General features: G+C 42.4%; 2 protein-coding genes across 2 annotated transcripts in view; one reads left to right on the top strand and one right to left on the bottom strand.

The window, feature by feature from the left end:
* The first annotated feature begins 248 nt into the window (after nucleotides 1-248).
* Nucleotides 249-27,070, top strand: LOC116411704. The gene is made up of 2 exons (XM_031904499.1): nucleotides 249-2,678; nucleotides 26,945-27,070. Exons 1-2 carry the CDS (start codon nucleotides 249-251, stop codon nucleotides 27,068-27,070), a joined length of 2,556 nt encoding a protein of 851 aa, XP_031760359.1.
* c4orf48 (chromosome 4 open reading frame 48) overlaps nucleotides 26,879-27,978 on the bottom strand; it is a 32,976-nt gene continuing 31,876 nt past the window's right edge. Inside the window, exon 5 of the mRNA XM_002936760.5 lies at nucleotides 26,879-27,200. Coding sequence (XP_002936806.1) covers nucleotides 27,129-27,200 — 72 coding nt within the window. The 3' untranslated portion in view covers nucleotides 26,879-27,128. The remainder of the gene's footprint in view (nucleotides 27,201-27,978) is intronic.

The following is a 27,978-nucleotide window of genomic DNA, read 5'->3' as shown; positions in this document are numbered from 1 at the left end:
ATGTGCTGAACTAGTCCTCTAAACGTCTCAGAGATGACTATGAAGATTTTCATTCATCCAGGTCATGGTATATCTAGTATAAATAAATTTGAATTTGAATTGTGATTGGATTAGTGGAAGAGTATATATGCTAGGACTTCCCATACCAGTCAGTTGAACTGAAGAAGCTGCTCGGATGAGTAGTGAAACGTCTTCAATGATTACTAAACAAGTCCAGTTGCTTCAAATTTATTTATACTAGATATACCATGACCTGGATGAATGAAAATCTTCATAGACATATTGCCATTCATTTTGGAGAGAATACTCTAAAACTGGTTCGGGAATATGAAAGAACAGCAAGAAAACTCGCAGACTATCGGAACCATCTACGCTTCAATCTCAGATGCAGACATCAGGGACTCACTCCTTGTAGCCTACGCCTGGGTTCCACCGTAAAAGGTCACAGAGCCAGCAATATCTTACAGAAGGCCCAAAAACATCTACTAAATGAACGGGTTAGACAGATCAACTTCACCATTGAGGCCCTTAAACAGAAAATTGAACAACTGAAACAGACTCTGACAAAACAGCTACCTGATGTAACTCTGGAAAGGGTGGTTCAGTTCATTGAACATGCACAGATGGCCCAACACATTAAGAGTAAGGAGAGGCAAATAAGCAAGTTCACCAGCTTACTGTCACGTAGCAGCGGTTTGAGGACAGAAGAACTAACCTGGAGGCAGAAAGATGAGACATCCAAGAACACCAAAGATACATGGGTTAAGAACCTATCAGACAGGGTACTTACTCAGCCAGAAAAGGACGTGCTAGCCAAGGGGTTAAACTATGCAGTGACACCACAACACATCCCAGTGGTTGAGCTCATCACAGCCACAGAATCTGCCATCAATAACAACCATATAAAGGTGGAGGAAGCAGAACAACTCAGACTAAAAGTGTCAGCTGCATTGTCAAGTGCCAGAGCACCCCCCTCTAACCTTACTACACAAGAGAGGAGAGCTCTCACATCTCTCAGTAAGGACCCGAACATCACCATCCTGCCAGCAGATAAAGAGCGATGCACAGTTGTGCTAAACACAACTGACTATCACTGCAAAATGACCTCGCTACTCAGTGATAGCAATACATATGAACCTTTAAGGAGAGACCCAAGCAGCAGTTACAAGAAAAAGATGATAGATTGCCTACAACAACTTGAAAAGGAGGAAGCCATTGATCGAGCTTTATACCACCGCCTGTACCCCAGAGAAGCTACACCATGCTTATATGGACTCCCCAAGATACATAAAGATGGAGCACCACTCAGGCCTATTGTCAGCAGCATCAATTCAGTGACTTACAGCATTGCAAAATACTTGGCCAACATCTTAGCCCCATTGGTAGGTAAAACAGTGCATCATATCCAAAATGCCAAAGAGTTTGTCACCAAGATTCAAGGAGTCAAACTAGAGGCAGAAGAAACTATGGTATCATATGATGTCACTTCACTGTTCACATGTATACCTACCACAGAGGCTACTGAGACTGTAAGAAATCGACTGCAGAAAGATGACACCCTCAGCAGCAGAACGAAACTCAGTCCCAACCAAGTATGTTTATTGTTAGATTTGTGCCTGAACACCACATACTTCAAATACAAGGACCAATTTTACAGGCAAAAACATGGCTGTGCAATGGGTTCACCAGTTTCTCCCATTGTAGCAAACTTGTATATGGAAGAAGTGGAAAGGAAGGCCCTACTCACATTCAATGGAACTACACCAAGTCACTGGTTCAGGTATGTAGATGACACATGGGTTAAAATCAGATCCAACGAAGTGGCGGCCTTTTCAGAACACATTAACTCAGTGGACAACAACATCAAGTTCACAAGGGAGGATGTCCATGAGAACAAACTTGCTTTTTTGGACTGTTTGATATCCATTCAAGAGGGGGGTATCTTGAAAACAGAAGTATACAGGAAACCCACTCACACGGATCAATATCTGTTGTTCGATTCCCACCATCCGCTGGAACACAAACTGGGTGTCATTAGAACTCTACACCACAGGGCGGAAAGTGTAACAACTGATACAGAGTCCAAGGACAAGGAATGTAAACATCTCAGAGGAGCACTGAAAGCTTGTGGCTACCCAGACTGGGCCTTTGTCAAAACAAGAGCAACTAAGCCCAACAGGAACACCAAAAGGAATAACCGTCCTGAGGCAGAGAGAAGGCGCAATATAGTCATCCCCTATGTAGCAGGAGTGTCGGAGAAACTCAGGAGAATTTTCAACAAACACCACATCCCTGTGTTTTTCAAACCTAGCAACACACTGAGACAAAAACTTGTACACCCAAAGGATCCAACACCAAAGGAAAAACAAAGCAATGTTGTATACGCAGTCCAGTGTAGCGAGGAGTGCACAGACCTTTACATTGGTGAGACAAAGCAACTGCTCTCTAAGCGAATGGCTCAGCATAGGAGGGCGAACACTACAGGCCAGGACTCTGCTGTATTTCTACACCTAAAAGACAAGGGACACTCCTTTGAAAATAGCAACGTCCAAATTTTGGACAAAGAAGACCGCTGGTTTGAAAGAGGTGTAAAAGAGGCCATTCATGTCAAAGTGGAGAAACCATCCCTTAACAGAGGCGGGGGACTTCGACACCATCTGTCTGCTACATACAATGCTGTTCTAACATCTGTACCCCGGCAGTTTCAGAACTCTTCACACATCCATTCATGCAACTCTAACAAGTAACACCTGTTTGAAGAGTTGCATGATACTTTGGTAATCCTTTCAAAGTAACTCCACAGCATTCACACCTCTGTGAGTTTCAGATGTCACCTTTCTGAAGAGTTACATAGTGCCATTGTGATTGGATTAGTGGAAGAGTATATATGCTGAGGACTTCCCATACCAGTCAGTTGAACTGAAGAAGCTGCTCGGATGAGTAGTGAAACGTCTTCAATGATTACTAAACAAGTCCAGTTGCTTCAAATTTATTTATACTAGATGTCTCAGAGATGAGTGTTCCAGTTATACACTATGCTGATATTTGACACAATGATCTCTAATTTTGCACAAATGTGGACTAAATAAATATATATTTGTATGCTTTTAACATTTTTATATAAGAATATTTAAGGACTGGTTGTTAGTATGCACATATGGGGTTAAATTGTTGTAATTAACCATGCTATCACTGGAGCAGGGAATGTTTTCTCTATCCCCACCCATTTCACTACCTTTATAACTTGCACACTAAATAGTGCACCATTAGCTTGAGAAAGGGTCCCGAAACGTTGCTCTTTGCTTGTTTTTATGTACTTGGGCAAATAAAATACAATTTTTTCACGATTTACATCTTCAGTGTGCTACTGGATTTTTTTGCTGTCATACAGGTCAGTGTCACAAGAGTCACAGTGGGCTGCAATATTCAGATAGACAAGAAGCTTATAACCAAGAAATTACAGCCCGGTGAGCCCTCGGTTGGGGATTGGGAAAGTGCTTTTAATGAAATAAAGACATGATATGTACAAATATAAGTTGGATATAACAAGAAAAACATTGTGGTTTTAACCCTTTAAGTGCCAAGGGACGTAGATTCTACGTCCCAGGTACCAAGGGACCAAAGTGCCATGGGACGTAGAATCTACGTCCAATGGCACTGTCGGGTTTACAAGCGCTGCGCTCGCTTTTAAAGCAGCGCAGCGCTTGTAAACCCCTCAGATCCCCCTAGGCAACGAGCAGAGTAAGACATACTCACCGATCCGGTCCCCCAGCCGCACCGATCGGTCGCTCCAGCCAATGACAGCAGTGGGCACGCGTTGATGACGTGTCCACTGCTGTCCCTTTAAATAGCGCCGCCTACTGTCGGCTCCCTCACTCCTGCTGCGCACGTTGGACAAGATGGAGCTCCCCTGCTGCCTTCCTGCTGGATTGATCGCCCCTGATCGCCTCTGATCGCCTGCCTGCCTTGGGTAAGCTGAACTACAACTCTCTACCACTGTTTATTTTGCTTATTTCTATCTCAACTGTCTAAAAATTTTTTTTTTTTTTTTTTCAATTTTTTCTTCTATCTTTGTCATTATTACACTTTTGTACACATACACACTTATTTACAACTTTCCCAAGCACACACAGACACTTACACACACACTTACACTTACACTTTTTTTTTTTTTTTTTCTTTCTTTCTTTTCTTTTCTTTCTTTCTTTGCTTTCTCTGGCAGTCTTTTTTTTTTACTAAAACTTTATTTCTGATCTTGCTCTATAATTATCTGATTTATTTGGTTGCATTTTAGTGTTTTTTTGGCATTTTCATAATTGATTTCTGTTTTTGAATTATTCTATTGCACTGTAACTTTTTTATTGCTATTGGGTGCTGAATTTGCAGTGACGTTGGTGGATCCAGGGCTCTGACCACCAATTTCATTGCAATTATTGTTCTTCTGTTGGTTTAGGTGGTTTTATTGGATTTTACTGATTTTATGGTGTTTTATCTTTGCATTGTTCTTTGTGTGTTTAGTGCCCCCAAAAAGGTTGCTTTTGCAGTGACATTGGTGGATCCAGGGCTCTTACCGATTTCATTGCAACTATTGTTCTTTGATTGCTTTTAGTGGTTTTATTCCATTTTAACTTCATTTGATTTCAGTTGTTCTAGAAAGGTCCAGAGGTGCTAAGATTGTTCTGGTAGTTTCTATTGCCAAGGGTTAGGCTGATGCCACACATGGCGTAGGGCTGATTTTTTCAGCAAGTGGAAAAACGCTTGCCGAAAATTCAGCCCTACGCTTGCTACTTGTGCCTGCACCCGAATGAATGGGATACGCTCGGGTGCAGGCACATGTAGCCGATATACGCATGAAAACGCGAGACTTTGCATTCTCACGCGTTTTCATGCGTATATCGGCTACATGTGCCTGCACCCGAGCGTATCCCATTCATTCGGGTGCAGGCAAAAAAAAAGGGGTGCATAGAGTGCAGCCCCAATATTATGCATTTTCAGGTTTGGTGGCCATGTACTTATGCGCAACCAGACATAGGTATCGTTTTATTCAGGGGAACTTGCAGATTGATGGTTAGTAAGTTTTTGGTAGTTGCCATGGAGATTTTGGGGAGAAATCTAGGTTTTTTTATCTGGTTTTTCCTTGATTTCTGACCAAAATCTAGGGTTGTATCTGGTTTTTCCTTGATTTCTGACCAAAGCGCTGACTTCTGCAAGGGACTGCGGCCACAATTTTCCATGTAGAAAGAGAAGAATGGTGTCTCTGAATAGCTGAAGGTGTGCACTTTTCGTAAATATATAGATTGTGGGGGTTATCTCACAGGTAGGGGTGGTTAACACTGAAAAACTGCAGGTAGTGCACATAGAGCGCAGCCCCCAAAATTTCAACTGAAATTGCCCTTATGCATTGCCCCTGTTTTGGGGCATTTGGTGGCCACGTCTTTATGTGCACCCATACATATGGGGTATCGTTTTATTCAGGGGAACTTGCAAATTGAGGTTTAGTAAGTTTTTGGTAGTTGCCATGGAGATTTTGGGGAGAAATCTAGGTTTTTTATCTGGTTTTTCCTTGATTTCTGACCAAAGCGCTGACTTCTGCAAGGGACTGCGGCCACAATTTTTCATGTAGAAAGAGGAGAGTGGCGTCTCTGAATAGCTGAAGGTGTGCACTTTTCAGAAATATATAGTTTGCGGGGGTTATTTCACAGGTATGGGGGTGTTTAGACTAAATAACTGCAGGTAGAGCACATAGAGCACAGCCCCCCCTTATGCATTGCCCCGGTTTGGGGGCATTTGGTGGCCACGTCTTTATGTGTACCCATACATATGGGGTATTGTTTTATTCAGGGGAACTTGCAGATTGAGGTTTAGTAAGTTTTTGGTAGTTGCCATGGAGATTTTGGGGAGAAATCTAGGTTTGTATCTGGTTTTTCCTTGATTTCTGACCAAAGCGCTGACTTCTGCAAGGCACTGCGGCCACAATTTTCCATGTAGAAAGAGGAGAGTGGCGTCTCTGAATAGCTGAAGGTGTGCACTTTTCAGAAATATATAGTTTGCGGGGGTTATTTCACAGGTATGGGGGTGTTTAGACTAAATAACTGCAGGTAGAGCACAGGCCCCCCCTTATGCATTGCCCCTGTTTGGGGGCATTTGGTGGCCACGTCTTTATGTGTACCCATACATATGGGGTATCGTTTTATTCAGGGGAACTTGCAGATTGAGGTTTAGTAAGTTTTTGGTAGTTGCCATGGAGATTTTGGGGAGAAATCTAGGTTTTTATCTGGTTTTTCCTTGATTTCTGACCAAAATCTAGGGTTGTATCTGGTTTTTCCTTGATTTCTGACCAAAGCGCTGACTTCTGCAAGGCACTGCGGCCACAATTTTCCATGTAGAAAGAGGAGAGTGGCGTCTCTGAATAGCTGAAGGTGTGCACTTTTCAGAAATATATAGTTTGCGGGGGTTATTTCACAGGTATGGGGGTGTTTAGACTAAATAACTGCAGATAGAGCACAGCCCCCCCTTATGCATTGCCCCTGTTTGGGGGCATTTGGTGGCCACGTCTTTATGTGTACCCATACATATGGGGTATCGTTTTATTCAGGGGAACTTGCAGATTGAGGTTTAGTAAGTTTTTGGTAGTTGCCATGGAGATTTTGGGGAGAAATCTAGGTTTTTATCTGGTTTTTCCTTGATTTCTGACCAAAGCGCTGACTTCTGCAAGGGACTGCGGCCACAATTTTCCATGTAGAAAGAGAAGAATGGTGTCTCTGAATAGCTGAAGGTGTGCACTTTTCGTAAATATATAGATTGTGGGGGTTATCTCACAGGTAGGGGGGGTTAACACTGAAAAACTGCAGGTAGTGCACATAGAGCGCAGCCCCCAAAATTTCAACTGAAATTGCCCTTATGCATTGCCCCTGTTTTGGGGCATTTGGTGGCCACGTCTTTATGTGCACCCATACATATGGGGTATCGTTTTATTCAGGGGAACTTGCAGATTGATGTTTAGTAAGTTTTTGGTAGTTGCCATGGAGATTTTGGGGAGAAATCTAGGTTTTTATCTGGTTTTTCCTTGATTTCTGACCAAAGCGCTGACTTCTGCAAGGGACTGCGGCCACAATTTTCCATGTAGAAAGAGAAGAATGGTGTCTCTGAATAGCTGAAGGTGTGCACTTTTCGTAAATATATAGATTGTGGGGGTTATCTCACAGGTAGGGGGGGTTAACACTGAAAAACTGCAGGTAGTGCACATAGAGCGCAGCCCCCAAAATTTCAACTGAAATTGCCCTTATGCATTGCCCCTGTTTTGGGGCATTTGGTGGCCACGTCTTTATGTGCACCCATACATATGGGGTATCGTTTTATTCAGGGGAACTTGCAGATTGATGTTTAGTAAGTTTTTGGTAGTTGCCATGGAGATTTTGGGGAGAAATCCTAGGTTTTTATCTGGTTTTTCCTTGATTTCTGACCAAAATCTAGGGTTGTATCTGGTTTTTCCTTGATTTCTGACCAAAGCGCTGACTTCTGCAAGGGACTGCGGCCACAATTTTCCATGTAGAAAGAGAAGAATGGTGTCTCTGAATAGCTGAAGGTGTGCACTTTTCGTAAATATATAGATTGTGGGGGTTATCTCACAGGTAGGGGGGGTTATCACTGAAAAACTGCAGGTAGTGCACATAGAGCGCAGCCTCCAAAATTTCAACTGAAATTGCCCTTATGCATTGCCCCTGTTTTGGGGCATTTGGTGGCCACGTCTTTATGTGCACCCATACATATAGGGTATCGTTTTATTCAGGGGAACTTGCAGATTGATGGTTAGTAAGTTTTTGGTAGTTGCCATGGAGATTTTGGGGAGAAATCTAGGTTTGTATCTAGTTTTTCCTTGATTTCTGACCAAAGCGCTAACTTCTGCAAGGGACTGCGGCCACAATTTTCCATGTAGAAAGAGAAGAGTGGTGTCTCTGAATAGCTGAAGGTGTGCACTTTTCGGAAATATATAGATTGTGGGGGTTTTCTTACAGGTAGGGGGGGTTATCAATGAAAAACTGCAGGTAGTGCACATAGAGCGCAGCCCCCAAAATTTCAACTGAAATTGCCCTTATGCATTGCCCCTGTTTTGGGGCATTTGGTGGCCACGTCTTTATGTGCACCCATACATATGGGGTATCGTTTTATTCAGGGGAACTTGCAGATCGATGTTTAGTAAGTTTTTGGTAGTTGCCATGGAGATTTTGGGGAGAAATCTAGGTTTTTTATCTGGTTTTTCCTTGATTTCTGACCAAAGCGCTTACTTCTGCAAGGGACTGCGGCCACAATTTTCCATGTAGAAAGAGAAGAGTGGTGTCTCTGAATAGCTGAAGGTGTGCACTTTTCAGAAATATATAGTTTGTGGGGGTTATTTCACAGGTAGGGGGGGTTAACACTGAAAAACTGCAGGAAGTGCACATAGAGCGCAGCCCCCACATTTTTAGCTGTAATTGCCCTTGTGCATTGCCCCTGCTTTGGAGTGTTTGGTGCCCATGTCTTTATGTGCACCCATACATATGGGGCATCATTTTATTCAGGAGGAGTTTGTCTTTCAAATATGCCTTTGTTAGAAAATTTTTATGAGATTTTTTTTTGTCAAATCCACATTTGATCATGCGTCCAAGTTTACGTTTTAGAAAAAAAAAAAAATGTCATAAAAAGTTCCAAATTTCACAATGCACTGACAAAAGGTATTTGGCTTTTGAGTGAAAACTACATTGCACCTAGAAACCTGAAGGTCTGTAGTTTCTAAAGATACCAAACATGAGGGGATATTTTAGATTTACATATAAGTTATGCTGCATTAACTGTTACAAGCGCTTTTCTGCTTTGTTCTGGTGTGATATTGTACTAAGTATTGCTTTAGTTTGGGGGTTACTTCTGGACAGGAACTGTGGGGTACCACCACATATTTGGTATCGTTGGAATTGGGAGTATTAGGGCTTTTACAAACAATAAAAAAAAGTGAGTAAAATTAACTTTTCTATGGAAAAAAACCTCAAAATATACAGAAATTTTTCATAATTTTATTTTTTTTTTACATATTTCACCCAAAATACACATCATATCTCCAGAAAAGTTATAAAATTTGGTATGTATGTCGAAGCCCAATTAGTGACGAAAAAAACGATATATAATTTCCCTAGTTTCGTGGAGGTTTTCCTACCAAAAAACATTGTTAAAGTGAATGAGTACAAAATGCTTAAAAAACGTCTGGCACTGGGGGGAACCGAAATGACGAATTCGGCTGGCACTTAAAGGGTTAAAATATTTTGCTCGTGTCAAACCGATCTGATTATTTATCAACATTTGGAAATTCACTTATATTTCCGATAGGACCTGAGAAGGTGTTTCTTGCACTGAGCAAGTATTGAGCACCCATTTTCATGGTTTTGCATGAATTTTAAAAAATGTGGAAAACCGATAAACCACAATTTTTTTGAGTTTTCCAGCGAATGAAGCATCTGAAAGATCTGAGAACCTCTAATACCACAAAGAAGATCTTCCAGTTTGAAACAGGACAGCTGCCCATTGACTTCTACATGGCCTTGGCCTTGACTTCCGGATTTGTCGCAGTTAGAATATTTCCAGAAACCATAAGACCATAAGCCATAACATATACAAATCATGGCTTTCAGCAGGACATGGACAATCATCCCAATCCCCCCAGCATCATGGAGATCTAAACAATCATTTTCGGCACATACAAGGGCCGACAAGCTCATGACTTTGTCAAGAGTGGCCAGGTCAGCACCCATGGCCTGATGAGTATGCACACTATGTTTATATTCTTCACGACTACGGGAAATTTCTATCAATGCTCTTTTCTTTCATGCAGCAGGTATTTTGCATTCTAAGTCAGGCCAGGGAAATGACAGAAAATGAAGAGAAATAGCCCCTGCTGGGTTCTGTGGCATCGCATAGAAGAGAGCTAATCACATGCAGAGCAAGGGAATTCATATTCTCTATCTATAGAACTCATTTCATTAATCTGTCAGGGTAAAAAAACAGCATATTCTGTCATTCTGGAAATTATATGTTTCTGGTGGAAAAGACTGCCATTTGGCTGCCGAGCTTTAGAAGACTGAATATTATATTGAAGCTTCTCAAGTATCTTAGTCACTGTACAAACATGGCCACTGGTGCCAGCCTAATCCATAACCTGGTACGGTCACTGTTTAAACCACATTGGGAAATATCTATATCCAAATGACTAATCTGGGTACCTACCTGCCGGCGGGGAGGGGGGACAGAGGCAGGGCTGGCAGCAGATCATGTTTGGATAGCTGTGCGCATGGGCGTCCACAGAAGGGGGCAAGAGGGGGCACTTGCCCCCCCCTGGAAAAGTAGCAAAAAAAACAAAAACCTTACTCCGTTTCTGCACTTTCCCCTCAAGCCCGTTTTTGCTGTGCTCCGATTGGATCTTTCTTCTTGTGGATTCACCAATCAGAGCACAGCTTCCTTGACAGACAGTAAAATTGACCAATCAGAGCACAGATGCACACAGGGATCGGGAGATTTTGCAAACTGGAAACAGAAATAAAGACTGAAAAGATGAATCTGCAGCTGTAACTTTACCTGAGAACCAACTCTCAACTTTTGCTGCAGATTTCATCCCACAGGTACTATACAGTTCTAAAGAATCACTAGCTGACATTAAATTGTTTAATTTATAATCTATCCCCTACCCTAACACATGGAGGGTAAGTTAACTCTTTCCCTCTGAAAAAGCTCATTGTGTGTTTATATATGTGTTGTTGTTTTTTGCACTTACTATTTTTTTTTTTTTTTTTGTCATTGTTTTGTTCATTTATAGTAAGTTACAGTGGGGCCAATGTTGTGTATCAGTGCCAGTGTTATAGTGCCAGGGCCTGAATATCTGCCATCAGTACCCACTGCTTCTCATGGCATATAATGTGCTGGGTTTGTAAATACAGACTGCGTCTCACTGTATATAATGGGGAGTCAGTACCCACTGCCTTTCTTGCTATAAAACTAACATAAACACATCTAAAGGGGTGGTTCACTTTTAAGTTAACCTTTAGTATGTTATAAAATGGCCTATTCCTAGCAACTTTGCAATTGGTCTTCCTAATTAATTTTTTTGAATAATTTGCCTTTCTCTTCTGCCTCTATACAGATTTCAAATGGGGGCCAAAAAATATTGCTCTGCGAGGCTACAATTTTATTATTATTATAATTTTGTATTACTTATTTTTCCAAGTAGGCCCCTTAACTATTCATATTCCCATCTCTTGTTTAAATCACTACCTGGTTGCTAGGGTAAATAAGACCCTAGCAACCAGATAGCTGCTGAAATACCAAATGGAGAGCTGCTGAACAAAAAGCTAAATAACTGAAAAACCATTAAAAATAAAAGTGAATTCGAATGCGAACTACCCCTTTAAGCTAACTGATCCCAAACACAAATGTTTGCAGATCCCCTAACAGAAGTGCGCGTATGAATACTTTTACTACTAATACTAAACATTTTAGGGTAAAAAAAAAAAGCACCCCCACCCGCACTTTTGTACAGTATCCCTGGGAGTCAGTGGGAACGGCAAGAGGTAGTTGGGAGGTTAACTTTTTACGTCAGCAGTGAATCCACTAAGTGTCACATTAGCCGTAGGTCAGTCTGTGTATGGGCCATATTTAGCCTCCCCTAGTATCATCCTGCAAAAAAAAATATATATATATATATTTATCTGTTGCAGGATGATGCTAGCTTACTTGCCCCCCCTGGGAAAATTTTCTGCGGACGCCCATGGCTGTGCGCCCCTCAGAAGATTATTTTGCAGGGGGGCCCGTTGCACGCTAGTTATGCCGCTACATGAATGTAATAAGTACCATAGATTGTAAGCTTCACTGGGTCTGATGAGAATGATGCATAAGCTAGGGAGTCTGTTTGTACTTTATAAACAAAGGATAATAATAACTAAGACAAACAATCTAATTCAATACTCTATTGGTCTATTAAGTAGACTTATAAACTAACCCAGTGCTGAATAATTTGAAACTCCTATCAGAAATCTAACTGAGCTTTGGTATCTACTCGTACCCAACTAATTTCTGGTTTAGCCATTTTAAATGAAATGCTGGTTCTAAGTTTTGGAGATTTTGCGCCTCCATCCACTATATTAATGATACCCAGATGACACCTTATTAAATGTATTACTTGCTGTATCAGTTGGCATATTAAGGGAAGCTGGCTAATTTACCCCAATTGTTAAACAGGAGCTCCAGTTTCCGAACCAAAGTTTGGTAAAGAGCCCCACACAACACAGAAAGCCCTAATATACCTATCACTGTAATCTAATCAAAATAATAGGAATAAATACCATTTTTATATGCTGAAATCCAGCTGCAAAACAGTTCTTCTCTTTCATCCTGGCAGGGGAGGAGGGACTGAAACATCGATGTTACAAATTGTAACAACGTCTCCACAGCTTACAGACAGCATGCAGGAACTATATAACCCACAATGCATTTCACTGTGATGTTCCTTTCCTTATTGACATCACGTGTGCAGGGAATTGTGGGATTGGGAGGAGGCAGGCTGAAGGCAGGCTGAGGGGAGGCGACTACTGTTCCATTTTATTTGAGTCACAAAGTAGTCAGCCAGATCAGCAGGGGAACAGGGGGCGGGGCTTAGGGAACTGTTCCAAACTATATTATTACATTAACAATCATGAAAAGGCTGAATATTTTTTAATTGATGTATATTGCAAAGTTGCTTGAAATGTTTACTTTTCAAAAAGCTTAAGTTGTGTTTGGGTGGAGTTCCCCTTAATGCAGTAAGTTTTATAAAGGAGTTGTGAAAATGGTGTAAAAAAAATGAAGATTTTGAAGGGTGCAAAGAAGCCCAGCGGCAGTCACCAATGGCATGTAGTTCTGGTGACCAGGGCACGTGGCGGAACAATAATAAGCATGGATGGGATACCCAGCCTGACACCCTAGTGACTAGGGAAAGGGAAATGAGTTGAGAAGCTGTACTGGGGTAGGGACGGATGGAAATGAATATACCCTGTTAGTGGTGCGTACTAGAGTGACACTGTGTATCAATAAAAGATTATTATAATATAATAAATTGCCTACAAAAACAAGAACTAGCTTAGCAAACATTCCCATTTATAAGTCCTACATAAGAGTTTTCATTGTCAGTGGGAGAAAGGAAAGAGAAAAGGCAATTTACCTGACTGTCAAGGTTGTAGGCCGTTTTCTTTATGTCTTGCAGGGCTCTTTGCATAAATTCAAATGCCTGACAGTCCACACAAGGCCGAGCTAAGCAAAACATGAAAGAAACATAATTATATCATTCCAGGCGGTTAAATAAATATTATGAATAGGTATTTAGGACTATGGCCCTAATAACAATCGCAGGTTTTGGCCTTCTCCTTTTTTTTCTGCCTGTTCAAAATGAGGCCTCACAGGGGTTGTAATTGCCTCCCGTGCAATTACAACCCCTCCCATAGGAACCATGGCACAATTGCCTCCCGTGCCCTGTGGCCTCCCATAGGAACCATGGCACAATTGCCTCCCGTGCCCTGTGGCCTCCCATAGGAACCATGGCACAATTGCCTCCCGTGCCCTGTGGCCTCCCATAGGAACCATGGCACAATTGCCTCCCGTGCAATTACAACCCCTCCCATAGGAACCATGGCACAATTGCCTCCCGTGCAATTACAACCCCTCCCATAGGAACCATGGCACAATTGCCTCCCGTGCAATTACAACCCCTCCCATAGGAACCATGGCACAATTGCCTCCTGTGCCCTGTGGCCTCCCATAGGAACCATGGCACAATTGCCTCCCGTGCGCTGTGGCCTCCCATAGGAACCATGGCACAATTTCCTCCCCTGCCCTGTGGCTTCCCATAGGAACCATGGCACAATTGCCTCCCGTGCCCTGTGGCCTCTCATAGGAACCATGGCACAATTGCCTCCCGTGCCCTGTGGCCTCCCATAGGAACCATGGCACAATTGCCTCCTGTGCCCTGTGGCCTCCCATAGGAACCATGGCACAATTTCCTCCCCTGCCCTGTGGCTTCCCATAGGAACCATGGCACAATTGCCTCCCGTGCCCTGTGGCCTCTCATAGGAACCATGGCACAATTGCCTCCCGTGCCCTGTGGCCTCCCATAGGAACCATGGCACAATTGCCTCCCGTGCCCTGTGGCTTGCCCTAGGAACCATGGCACAATTGCCTCCCCTGCCCTGTGGCTTCCCATAGGAACCATGGCACAATTGCCTCCCGTGCCCTGTGGCCTCTCATAGGAACCATGGCACAATTGCCTCCCGTGCCCTGTGGCCTCCCATAGGAACCATGGCACAATTGCCTCCCGTGCCCTGTGGCCTCCCATAGGAACCATGGCACAATTGCCTCCCGTGCCCTGTGGCCTCCCATAGGAACCATGGCACAATTGCCTCCCGTGCCCTGTGGCCTCTCATAGGAACCATGGCACAATTGCCTCCCGTGCCTTGTGGCCTCCCATAGGAACCATGGCACAATTGCCTCCCGTGCCCTGTGGCTTCCCCTAGGAACCATGGCACAATTGCCTCCCGTGCCCTGTGGCTTCCCATAGGAACCATGGCACAATCGCCTCCCGTGCCCTGTGGCTTCCCATAGGAACCATGGCACAATCGCCTCCCGTGCCCTGTGGCTTCCCATAGGAACCATGGCACAATCGCCTCCCGTGCCCTGTGGCTTCCCATAGGAACCATGGCACAATCGCCTCCCATGCCCTGTGGCCTCCCATAGGAACCATGGCACAATCGCCTCCCGTGCCCTGTGGCCTCCCATAGGAACCATGGCACAATCGCCTCCCGGGCCCTGTGGCTTCCCATAGGAACCATGGCACAATTGCTTGGAAATATGAATTATGGTTTCTAAACTTTCATTTGTAGAATTTCCAAATTAAATCTGTTAGATTTCAGATGTCTCTGTTCCTGAAGCAAAGCTAAACGTCTCACAAAGTCCTCATTTAACCAGCCTGATCTAAAAAAAAAAGTGAAAAAGATGATTCAGCTCTTTCATGCCAACATTAAACTCCTCTTCAATGACACCCCACTGGTTTCAGACTTTGGGTGGTAATGTTTCTGTGCTTTAGCAGCAAAGTAAAACATTAGGCAGTAGGCTGAGAAATTAATCAAATCAACTTTTTACTATATGGATATTTCCTTTATATACTGAGTTAGAGTTTTCTATGGATACACATCGTCCTACTTATCTGGTCTAAAGTTGCCACCTGGCCGGTCTGGGCGGTAAAAATGATGCTTGATGCCAGTTATTAATAGGAAAAAAAGGCAAAAATATAGGAAGATAGGATATATTTTTTCCAAAACAGGTGGCAACCCTAATCTGGTCACATACATCTAACTAGTCTTTACCTTATAACCCAAGTTTGAACTTAATTATAACTTAATTACACAGCTTTTTATGTTTGGGTGACAGGTCCCCTGTAAAAGGCCCAAATGGCTATTATACTTACAGTGCCGCCATGTTACCCAGCACTTTATAGAGATTGCTTGTCATATATATCAGTCCCTGGCCAATGGAGCTTACAATCACATTTACACAACACCCAAGCACGAAGGTCAGTTTCATCAGGAGCTGGTCTTACCTTTAAGCATACAAATCTTTTTTTTGTTTGTTTAAATGGGTCTTGCACAGTTTGAAATTGAATCTGACAACACCAATTAACGATTGCGTCTAAATTTTGTAAAGGGCGGGTCAGCTCTGAGAAACTGCCAGAACGTTCCTTAGATAAATGTAGGTACTTTGCAAGGCCTGACATGTTACAGCCAGCTCTGTGATTAAATCTCAATGTATTGGAAATGTTGTGGGACAATTTCCTATAGAGATTGACCTTTAACTACAGGATATTTATCATTCAAGACTGACAAAACACCTTGCTCTGCGAAATTAAATGAAGATACCTCTTGCTCTCTGGTTTTTGATTGGAGTGGGCCATGTGAAACAGTAGGGAAAGTAAAATGACATAGTTAATAGGCGTCTAGAACGTACAAGTTAAAAGGAAAAGACCAGGTAAGAAGCACATCACTAAATGCCAGCTGGTAAGGGAGGGGGAGGAGAAGCTGGGTGGAAGCATTTCTGTATGAAACTCTCTGCCATACTAAATTCTTTAAACAGGGCTTTAAAAACCTGACCTTGTTGGATAAAATTAACTTTACTTGATGATGTCTCTTCCAAGGCCCAATCAACAATTGAACCTATTCAAAACATTACAGCCTCATCACCAGACCTAATGGTTCTACTAATGGTAAAAAGTAAAAAACTATAGCAAAAAAGGGAAAGTAGTGCAACGAGGTTGTGACCACCCAGTTCATACAAACAGAGAACACAGTCTAACCGAACCCCAACCTAATTGATTAATATTTAGTAAGGATCACACTTCCACTTTATTGCTATAGTGTATAAAGGAGCAGTGGCCAGCTCCATGTTGGACAAACATGTCCTGTTTTGGGGAGGGAATTTTTATTAGCTTGTCCTATATATATATTGATAATGTGTGAGTGCAATGGTGGGAAGTAACACTGCCACTTTTGGTTTACACATGCTTTTCTATCAATTTGTATTAATAATGTATCACAATAATGGCCAAAGCATCTTTCAGGGAAGGAAGAGTCCTTGTTCGTATAAAGTGTAAAGATCTACAACACAGACAAGATGATGATGTTCAGCCTGTACCGCTACTGATGAGAACAGTTTAAAAGCACATGATAAGCCATAGTTCTGATCCCAGACTTTTGAGCAAAACAGTGCAGTATTCTACGTACTTTCAGCTGGGATAACACCCCCTGTTCCCGGATGGGATCCAATTGTCTTTCCATTCTGTAAAGCAACCACTGATGTACAAGTGAGCACCCAGCACAGAAGACATGGAATCCCAAAAGATGCCATTGCCACCAATAAACAATACCTGGGAATAGAAAAAAAAGTCAAATATAAGCTTTGTTATATGAACTGTATGGAAAAAGCTAGATATCACTGGCCTAAAGCCATCTCTGCATCATGAACAACATGTTACTTGCCAGCTACTTTGAAGTTGCTCCTAGCAGGGTTGCCACCTTTTCCCCCATAGTTTACTGGCCTGTGTTGATGGAGGGGTGGTGGTGACACCATGGGGGTTATGGAGTGGGAGATTCGGGGCAGGAAGTGCGTGTGTTGGGGGTGGGGTATAGGTGTGTTGGGGGATGGGGTATAGGTGTGTTGGGGGTGGGGTATAGGTGTGTTGGGGAGTGGGCCATAGGTGTGTTGGGGGTGGGCTATAGGTGTGTTGGGGGGTGGACTATAGGTGTGTTGGGGGTGGGCTATAGGCGTGTTGGGGGTAGAGTATAGGCGTGTTGGGGGGTGGGGTATAGGTGTGTTGGGGGGTGGGCTATAAGTGTGTTGGGGGTGACCTATAGGTGTGTTGGGGGTGGGCTAGGCTATAGGTGTGTTGGGGGGTGGGCTATAGGTGTGTTGGGGGGTGGGCTATAGGTGTGTTGGGGGGTGGGCTATAGGCGTGTTGGGGGGTGGGCTATAGGCGTGTTGGGGGTGGGGTATATGTGTGTTGGGGGTGGGGTATAGGTGTGTTTGGGGGTGGGCTATAGGTGTGTTGGGGGTGGGGTATAGGCGTGTTGGGGTATAGGTGTGTTGGGGGTGGGGTATAGGTGTGTTGGGGGTGGGGTATAGGTGTGTTGGGGGCAGTGAATTAGTGTGTTGGGTACATGAGGAGTGTCTGGCCATAAAGAGCTGGTTGGAGCTGTAGATCTGTAATACTGGGCAGGTATGGCAACCCTAGCATCTAGTGACCTCTCAAAACTGTCACTCAAGTTTTGGTTTGGTGGCCCAAAGAGACAAATGTACTGCTGAAAATAAACTCCTGCAGACTGGCAGTCCATATTGAGATAACAAACAGTTGTTATCTGGGAAACCGCCCCCCCCAGAATGATTTTCCCACTTGTGTGGCGCAAACACTTACTCCGCTTTCTGCACAAATACTTGCTTTGAATGTTGCTCGCAGGCACAAAAGATTGGGGCCGTCTACTCTAATCCATATTTTAGCCTGGACTTTCATTATTTTGGAAAATTAAGCAAAACATTGAAAATACCAAAGAAACATTTTAAAAGGGTAAGTTTTGGTATATTGTAGAGAAAGGTAACTTTTTTCAAACTTTCTTTTCTCTCTCTCTCAAAGGAAATGTAAACCCTCAGAACAAATGAATATAAAATTGCTCAGAGCACTCCCCTGAGTGATATTAGCAAGTTATATAACGATTCGAAACAACAGCACCATGTGCTTTTCTTTTTTGACGACTTTCGGCTGAAAATTGGTTTATTGAGAAAAGGAATTTCTCGTGCTGTAGCTCTGCTTAGAAAATGAAGTTCTTGAGCAGGAAAGAGCCACCTGCCTGTTCTCCGGTCACTTCCAAGCAGAGCAATGTCGCAAGATGTTCCTACACAACCTATTTATTTCTTCACTGTGCCTCCCAGGGTCAGAAGCTGCTCTAAAAGAGCGAGTTTGGAAATTCTTCCTTCCCACTAAGCCCCAGTACTGAGCTGCGCAGAAATTCTACGCTTGCCATTAAAGATTCACTAGATGCTGAGCTTGCATGGGCCTCCCTGTTGTGCTGGAGAAGCACTTATCTTACCGTGGAGCCGTGGATGTAGCAGTGACAGACGGGATTGCTGAGCGGATGTGACATACGGAGCATGCCTGCTTTATCCCTCCTTACAGATTAGGTCATTTCTATAGAGAATTACCATAACAACATGGAACAGGAAAAAAAAATGGAATTTCAGAAACGACACAGCTGCTTTGAAAGCCTCAGCCTCCCCTTCCTGCGTCCCCTATAGCATTAGCTCAATGGCGATGGAAGCAGCCACAGGGTGGGGGGCCGCTGCCTGCACGTCAGGAACATCAGCCTTTATCTTCCCCACTTGCTTTCTAAGAACAGAAACTCACATTTAGCACCGGCGATGCTGCCAATAGGGACGAGCCGTTCTACAAGTGCAAAATCGAAAATAGGACATCAAGCACTCCGGACTCAAAAGGATCTGCTAAAACTCGAACTTTATTTCATCATGTTAAAAACAAAAGTGCCTGACGCGTTTCGTGTGTTCAAAGCACTTAATCATAGTTCTACAAGTGCACACACGTGTGTTTAGGGACATCATTCGTGGAAAAGTTGGACAGTTTAGACGTTCTAGGTGGGCTAATAACAGATGACGACATATTAAGATAGAATAGAAGATAGAATCTAGGAATTATTTCATAGTAATTGATTCAAATTTCTCGAATTTGGGGCACGTGTTGTGTGGAAAACTTAGCATTTTACTCCTATAAATATTAGGGATGCACTGAACCCAGTTTTTCAGGCTCGGCCGATTGTAAGGGATTCGGCCGAATACCGAACCAAATCCGAATCCTAATTATATGCTAATAGGATATGGGTTAAATGTCGCCGCCCACAAAAAATTGTCCACTTCTGCGACATTTAACCCTTCAAATTAGCATATTATTAGCATATGCTAATTAGGATTCAGATTCGGTTCGGCCAGGACCGTGGATTCGGCCAAAGCCAAACCCTGCCGAAAAAGGAAGGATGCTAATTAGGATACAGAAGGGTTAAATGTCGCCACCCATGAAAAATTTTCCACTTCCATATTCACATGGCGACACTTAACCCTTCAAGTCCTAATTAGCATATGCTGATTAGGATTCAGATTTGGTTCGGCCAGGACCACAGATTCGGCCAAATCCGAACCCTGCTGAAAAAGGCCGAATACTGGCCGAATACCGAATACTGGATTTGGAGCACTCGCCCAGCACCTGATCTGGGAATTATCACTTATACTGTAATGTCACCCACTGTGACCTACAGCGCTTATATTTGCCCATTTGTGTCTGTAAGTTACCCTCCCAAATAGATTGTAAGCTCTACAGGGCACGGACCTCCATCCTCTTGTGTCTTTGACTTGTTGCAACTGTATCTGTATTTATTGTTATACTTTGTATTTATCTATCTTAATAACCCCCTGTTTGTATTAATGCATTCTACTGTACAGCGCTGGGTACATAAGTAGCGCTTTATAAATAAAGATATACATACATACATACATACATACATACACCCTAACTAAATATAGAAGGAACATGCTTAAAAAAGTTGTATTTCAGGCTGATTTATTGAAAATTTATCCGAAACTCCCCCTAATCCCACCCATATGTTCTACTTCCTGCAGCCTCTTTTCTCAGCCCAAAGCAATGTAGGAAAGGAACCAATCAGCAGCTAGGCTGACCTAATAGGGAACTGAAGCTTGTGACTGCAGGGCTGTGATTATGTTATACAGTATGTCTCTTTTGAAAAAGTCCATTCTCATTGATACACTCTATAAACCAGTTGTGCCCTAATGGGGCCTGGAGTCGTGAAGCAAATACATCTGACAGACTGAGGTTTGGCTCCTAATAGAGATAATGATGATTCAGCATGTTTTCAGCAAAATATCTAAATGTAAAGTAATGGGATTCTATCACAGGAAAACATGTTTTTTTAAAATTCATCAGTTAATAGCACAACTCCAACAGAATCCCGCATTGTAATCTGAGCAAACATTTTTTTTATATTTCATTTTGAAATTACACAGGGGGCTAGCCATATTCTTCATTTCCCAGGTTGCCACAGCCATGTGACCTGTGCTCTGATAAACTTCACTCACACTTTACTGCTGCGCTGCAAGTTGGAGTGATATCCCCCCCCCCCAGCAGACGATCAGCAGAACAATGGGAAGGGAGTAAGAAAGCAGCTCCCAGTAGGTATCAGAATAGCACTCAGTAGTAAGAAATGCAAGTCCGGCTTGGGACTCCTCCAGTTACATGGGAGTAGGAGAAACAATAGGTTAGCTGAAAGCAGTTCTAATGTGTAGCGCTGGCTGAAAGCTCAGACTCAGGCACAATGCACTGAGATGGCGCCTACACACCAATATTACAGCTACAAATACATTTTTTGGTTCAAGAATAGAATTTTAAATGGCAGAGTGAATTATTATCTATGTGAACAGTGTAATATAGTAATAAAAACAAATATTATAAAAATCATGACAGAATACCTGAAACAGTCAGGTAACAATCAAGCCTTAGTTTGTTCTTCCATGGTGACTACCCATTATGATACCCATTAAATGGCCAGATCTGCAGCTTCATGTGACTTGCTACTAAGTCATGAAATAAACTTTGATATGACACTCTGTTAGGGCTAGAATCTATGTAACAACAATAGCCCACACTATAGGCCAGTTAGGGTGAGATGTTTGCACATTACCCACTTGATATCCCAGATACCCCTAGAAGCCCATTCTAAAAAATAGGGGTGAAATCTAGAGGGAACACTCATCTGCTACCCCCATGGCTGATTGATTGATTGATAGATCAATGTTTTCATATGTCTGTAACCTTGTTATGAGATAAGGGGGGGGGGGCTAGAAACAAATGCTGAACTGTAATGGGGGGGATCATGTCAATGAATGTGACATTGATGTAGTAACTGAAATTTAAACATCATTGAATCCTTCTATCACTTTATCTAAAAGGATAGTTTCATCCACATACAGGAACCATTAGGCCTTCCTGGGTTGGCATTTACTACTTTGAAGTAATTAACTGGTATCCATCAGTGCTGGAAATGCAGACAAAACTTTCCAACACATGTCAAAGCTGTCAGTGCAGTCAGGGAAATGTAGTCTGCCGAGCAAAATGTGAACTGAAATACCATTATTTCAACAGCATATCAACAACTTCGACAAAAATGATCAACAGTGAATAGTATTGTTTTGCCTAAAGGAGGTTCCTAACCCACCACTGAATATAATGGGCTTGTAAGGGTCTGAGCTGGTCGACTCATTTCAAGTTTCTTGATAAAGGTTAAAGTCAGAAAATATTCCGGAATATGATGTTATGTCAAAGTCATAAGGAATGAAACCTTTCAGTAGAAGCTGATGTTTTAGAAATAGGTAAACTGGAGAAAAATGATTCAACTATTCTATATTATATATATATACAGGTATGGGATCCCTTATCTGAAAACCCGTTACCCAGAAAGCTCAGAATTACGGAAAGCCCGTCTCCCATAGACTCGATTTTAATCAAATAATTTAGAATTTTAAAACTGATTCCCTTTTCTCTGTAATAATAAAACAGTACCTGTACTTGATCCCAACTAAGATATAATTACCCCTTATTGGGGGCAGAACAGCCCTATTGGGTTTATTTAATGGTTAAATGATTCCCTTTTCTCTGTAATAATAAAACAGTACCTGTACTTGATCCCAACTAAGATATAATTACCCCTTATTGGGGGCAGAACAGCCCTATTGGGTTTATTTAATGGTTAAATGATTCCCTTTTCTCTGTAATAATAAAACAGTACCTGTACTTGATCCCAACTAAGATATAATTACCCCTTATTGGGGGCAGAACAGCCCTATTGGGTTTATTTAATGGTTAAATGATTCCCTTTTCTCTGTAATAATAAAACAGTACCTGTACTTGATCCCAACTAAGATATAATTACCCCTTATTGGGGGCAGAACAGCCCTATTGGGTTTATTTAATGGTTAAATGATTCCCTTTTCTCTGTAATAATAAAACAGTACCTGTACTTGATCCCAACTAAGATATAAATAATCCTTATTGGATGCAAAACAATCCTATTGGGTTTAATTAATTTTTTAAAAATTTTTTAGTAGACTTAAGGTATGGAGATCCAAATTACGGAAAGACCCCTTATCCGGAATAGCCTTGGTCCCGAGCATTCTGGATAATGGGTCCTATACCTGTATATATATATTCAAACCATTTTCAGGCCATTTTCCACACAATTATGACTGTGATGGCTAAGTGCTTAATTTAAGAGGATTTTAACTTTAAAGAATTGCTTTAAAGTTACGCAGAATGGTTCTTCTACAATATACTTTTTTTTTTTTTTAAATATAAGTAGGTTCTGAGATATTAGCAGTTTTACCCCCTTATGTAATAAAAGGCACTAAGTTTGCCCGGGAGCAGTAACCTATAGCAACCAATAAGATGTTTGCTTTTAAACAGGTGACCAGTCAATGCTACCTGCTGATTGGTTGCTATAGGTACTGCTCCTGGGCAAACTTAGAGCCTTTTTTTGTACATAACCCCCTTTAGACTACTAATAGCAGACTGGGTTAAAAATCCAGCAATTCGTTTCATAAATCTGTGCTTGAATTTTGCCATTTTGTCTGCTGTGCCGGTAAGAAAACCCCCTGCAGATGGCAATATTATCCACCCCTTGCCTTCCTCACCTACTGTATAACCTGTTGGGTTTGTGCACCTAGAGCCTGAATGGTCCCACTTACAGTATCACCCTTTGAAGCTCTAAAAGGGTTTTGGACCTGATTCCTATTGGGAAACTTTTGTTTGTTAGTGAGGTAGATAGAATTAACCTATTAGTGTCCAAAAACATGGCGCTCAGAGAAATAAAATGATGGTGTTCCAGTTCCCCGAGCCCTGGCGTATGTGTAACAACTGCACAATAACGGGCACGTCTGTCACTACCATGCCCTAGTGACTCTCTCAATTGCCTTCGTTTAGCATGAAAGTAGGTTAGTAGGATAATAAAAGTGATCTAATTTACTGGTGGCGATGCCAGGCAACTGTGCTGAGAAGCTTGGCCTACATAGGGCAATATTTGGGGTTTAAAACAAGAATGATTAATACAGGATTATACTAGGAGACGACTGTGAGACTGCTTTAATATTCTCAATGACTGTATTGCATAAAAGAGCTCATATGTAAAACCCTGCTTCATATAAATACATAATTTTTCATAAAAATATACTATTTTAGTAGTATGTGCCATTGGGTAATCCTAAATAGAAAACTGCCATTTTAAGAATTAAGGGCCACCCCCTGGGATCATAGGATTCACAGTGCACACAAACAAGCCAAGGCACACATACATGCTAGGCCCCATCAGCCAATTAATGGGCAGAGTTCTGCCTTTTACTCCCACACTACTTCCTGTTACAGTTAGCGCTGCATTATTTCCTGTCAGCTGATCTCTGAGGGAGCAGACAGATCAGGGTGGCCAGGTTTTCTGCCAAATTGGGCTACTAATTTAAAGCTCAGTGGGTTTTTCAAAGTACAAACTGGCCAAGGTATAGATTTGGGCCACTGTTTTGAGCCTTGGCAGGTTTGTACTTTGAAAACCAGCCAATTTTTTCCCCTGGCATGCATATCCCAGTGTATGCTGGGTAATGTAGTTTTTATTTAACAATTAACCTACAGCCAAAGTTAATGTAAAATTACATTACCCAACATGTAGTGGGACTGATGTAGAAAGAAGCTGCCTTTTCTATTCTGCTTTGCTGCCTTTCTGACCTCTCAGTCCCAACCTGTCTGCATTACAACCTGCTTCTTGCACTGTATGTATGTATGTATATGTATTTATAAAGTGCTACTTATGTACGCAGCGCTGTACAGTAGAATACATTAATACAGACAGGGGGTTATTAAGGTAATAATAGATAAATACAAATAAATACAAGATACAGTTGCAATAAGTTAAGAGTCAAAGACACAAGAGGATAGAGGTGCCCCATAGAGCTTACAGTCTATATGGGATATATATACTGTCTGGTATGAGATTGTACTACTACTTTGATGTGGGGGGGGGGGGGGGCTGCAATTTGTTACTTTGTGCAGTTCATAATTAAGCTATAACTCTCAAGGATCTCTTAGGGTAAGAACCCACAGAGCGAGTTAGAACCCATAGATCCCTGCTATAACTGGTCTGAAAAGAGTTTCCACCGGCAACAATAGAAGTCGCTGGTGAAAAGCCCTTCAGTTTCCAAAGGCGCGCAATGTATCACAACTTCACTTGACTTTGGAAAACAAAGAGATGCAAAGGGTTTTCCACCAGTGATCTCAGCAGAGACCCACTCCATGGGTTCTCACCCTTAGGGTTTCTTTTTCTTTTTTTTAGTGGGGGTCCCAGAGCTCCAAAGTTACATCACTTTGTAGGAGAAAGGAAGGAGGGATAACTATTTTATTAGGCTACTCTATGCAGCCACAATAGGTAAAGTTTAAATAAATCAGATTTTTTGCTAAACTACTAAGGGTCAAGGGGATATTTGCAGTTGGTCTCCATTTTTATATTTTGAAGTTAGCTTTTTGTTCAGCAGCTCTCAAGCTTGGAATTTTAGCAGCTACCTGTATCTGGTTGCTAGGGTCTAATTGGCACTAGGCAGCAGTTTGAGAGAGAATACTAATATAAATAGGAGAGGCCCAAAGTAAGAAAGAGTAACAATAACAATATAATTTCAGCCTGACAGAGCAACTGGTTTTAAAAAATGACGACTAATTGAATGATTAAGTTGTGAGTAGGGAGAAGACATTTTTGTGCTGTTTTTCTTTAATGATCCAATTGATTCTGGTAATTTCTAGAGACAGACCCCCCCTTTCCACAGCCCCAGCATGGCCCCCAATACAGATGTGGAATGTTTTGCTCCATTGTGCCACAGCCAACCCCCTTTACCCACAGCTCAGATACTCATTATTCTCCTGACAAGATAAACCCACGTTTCCTCACTAATTATCCCAGAATGTTTTGATGTGCTTGTGTATTTGTGTTTGCGCTTCTTAGTAGCTTCTGGATGATACGAGATATTGTGTTGTCGCTGGACCATACAATTACACTGAGCAAAGGCAAACACAGCTGCTGCAGAGCCACACGTGCTGTTTATGGAGGTAAAAATGAAAATGACAAATGATGATAGACTCTGTCTCTTCCGTTGCTGCCTTAAGCTATTGAGGGGTGCTGGGAGTTGTACATTAACAATAGCTGACAGGCAGCTGGTAGGGCAACGCTGATATAAAAAGCATTACTGTCTTCTTATTGTCCTGCTGCAGCCATCTTACATACTAGTTCCATCAGGCTGAACATTTTGTCCAAGTAAACCTGCCTACATTGTAGCTGATGCAAAAAGCCAACAGTTTTTACACTACTGATATAATGAATTAGAAAAAACAGCGCCACCTTCAGTTCATTTGGGCTGACTGGACACAATCAGTAGGAAATGGAGTCAAAGGGGCAGTACACCCCTTTGTTAAACATCAGACAGAGACTTAGAGAATAAGAAGCCCCTGGCAGTGCCAAATTCTGTTGGCTCCCAATACCTGGCACCCAGTCATCCCGCCACCGCCCCACAGCCACTGGTCACTTGCAACCCCACCCCTATACTGGTGCTGAATGCTTGCACCCTACCCTCCCACCCACAGCTTAAGTGTACTGTATATCCTCCCCCTCATTGTTGCTCCATTCTTCATGTCCCCCCCTCAAGCATCATTGCGGCCAAGCGCATGGTTGCATCTGACGTAATTGCACCAGATGCATTAAGACTGGCTCAATCACACTTTGGTGCAAATCAGGCGCAGGTTGGCTGTAGCATTTCAAGAGTGGATGTTTGTGTCACTTCAGGAGTATGTGTTCAAAAGTGTCCAGGGCGACGGTAGCTCTTGAGTGCCATTAATCAGAAAAGGTAGGATGAATGGAGGCGCAGGAGCATGTTTGGGTGCAATTACTATAATGAATTGCATCAATAAGTGCTCTATATTTCATCCATTTCAGAGTGCCCTCAACTGCACATGGACCCTTAATATATGTCCAATATACCTTTCTCTAACCTTTTTACACCAATGGGCCCCCTCGGTTTCCAGGGGCCAATAGTCTCCCTGCGCTACCATGACATCATCCCTAAAGCGAGAAAAATATTTTTCTGACCCATAAATCTATTTAGTGTAACAAGATGAATGTACATATAAAAAATACAATTTTTTTCTTAAAAAGATCCCAATGATTTTATTCTAAGAACCCCATTTAGAAATTCTTGCACGCAGACATGCACATTACAGTGTCAAGGTGATATACGGTGTCGGGTGGAATCGATGTTCGTGGCATGGTCGGTGTTTAACCCTTTTGCTGCCAACAGAACCTGCCAGACACTCCGGAGCAATGTGCCGTAATCTCTTTCCAGCAGCAGAAGGGTTAAGGGAGAATGTCCTTGTCACAGGTGGGAGATGTTCAGCTCAAGCCCTCGGCGGTGATGCAGTCGCACAGGCTTCTCCGCTCCACCTTAAGCAGAAGGGTCTCCGTCTTTGAGGGGAAAGGAAAGTATATTTTATTGGTATTGTTATTATTACATCAGTTCTCTGCAAGTTAAGGAAGATTCGACTGCAACAGAGTTTATTGTTTTATTCCCTATACTATGTATAGATGCTGCAAATAAAGGATCACAAAAAACTGTGACCAATAGAAAGGTAGATAAATATGTGAGTGGATAGACTGGCAGATAGATTGATAGATATATAATACTTTGATAATTAGATGATAGACAGATAGGTAGGTAGATAGATAGATAGATAGACAGACAGAAAGACAGATAGATAGACAGTTGGGTTACCACCTTTCCTGGCTCCTTACTCCGGGCAGGCATTGACATCACAGGGGGTGGCAGGTCAGAGGCGTCATAGGGGTGAGGCTATGACATGGCGATCGGCGATTGCCCAATCACTGCATTAGTCACAGCAAGTCCTCCTAATTTGGAAAACCGGGCAGGCAGTTTTGGCCCGGACAGTCCTTCCTAAAAGCAGGCTGTCCGGGCCAAAACCGAACAGGTGGCAACCCTAATAGACAGACAGACAGATAGATGGTTGAGATAGAGAGACAGATAGATGATATAGAAAGATAGATAGATAGATAGATACATAAAGGCCTAAGTAGGTTCTAATGCCCCAATTGGCTACAGGTTAGTAATATGCCTGTTATTGTGTGCTATCCTTTATTTATATAGGCCTAGCATATTGCACGTAGAAATGAACCAATCGGAGTCTCCCCCCCTATTGGCCGATTTGTTGCCCACGACACACACTGA

Source organism: Xenopus tropicalis, chromosome 1 (genome assembly GCF_000004195.4).
Source record: "Xenopus tropicalis strain Nigerian chromosome 1, UCB_Xtro_10.0, whole genome shotgun sequence".
NCBI classification, from domain to species: domain Eukaryota; kingdom Metazoa; phylum Chordata; class Amphibia; order Anura; family Pipidae; genus Xenopus; species Xenopus tropicalis.
The sequence above is the reverse complement of the archived record's forward strand: the minus strand, read 5'-3'. Positions and strand labels throughout refer to the sequence as shown.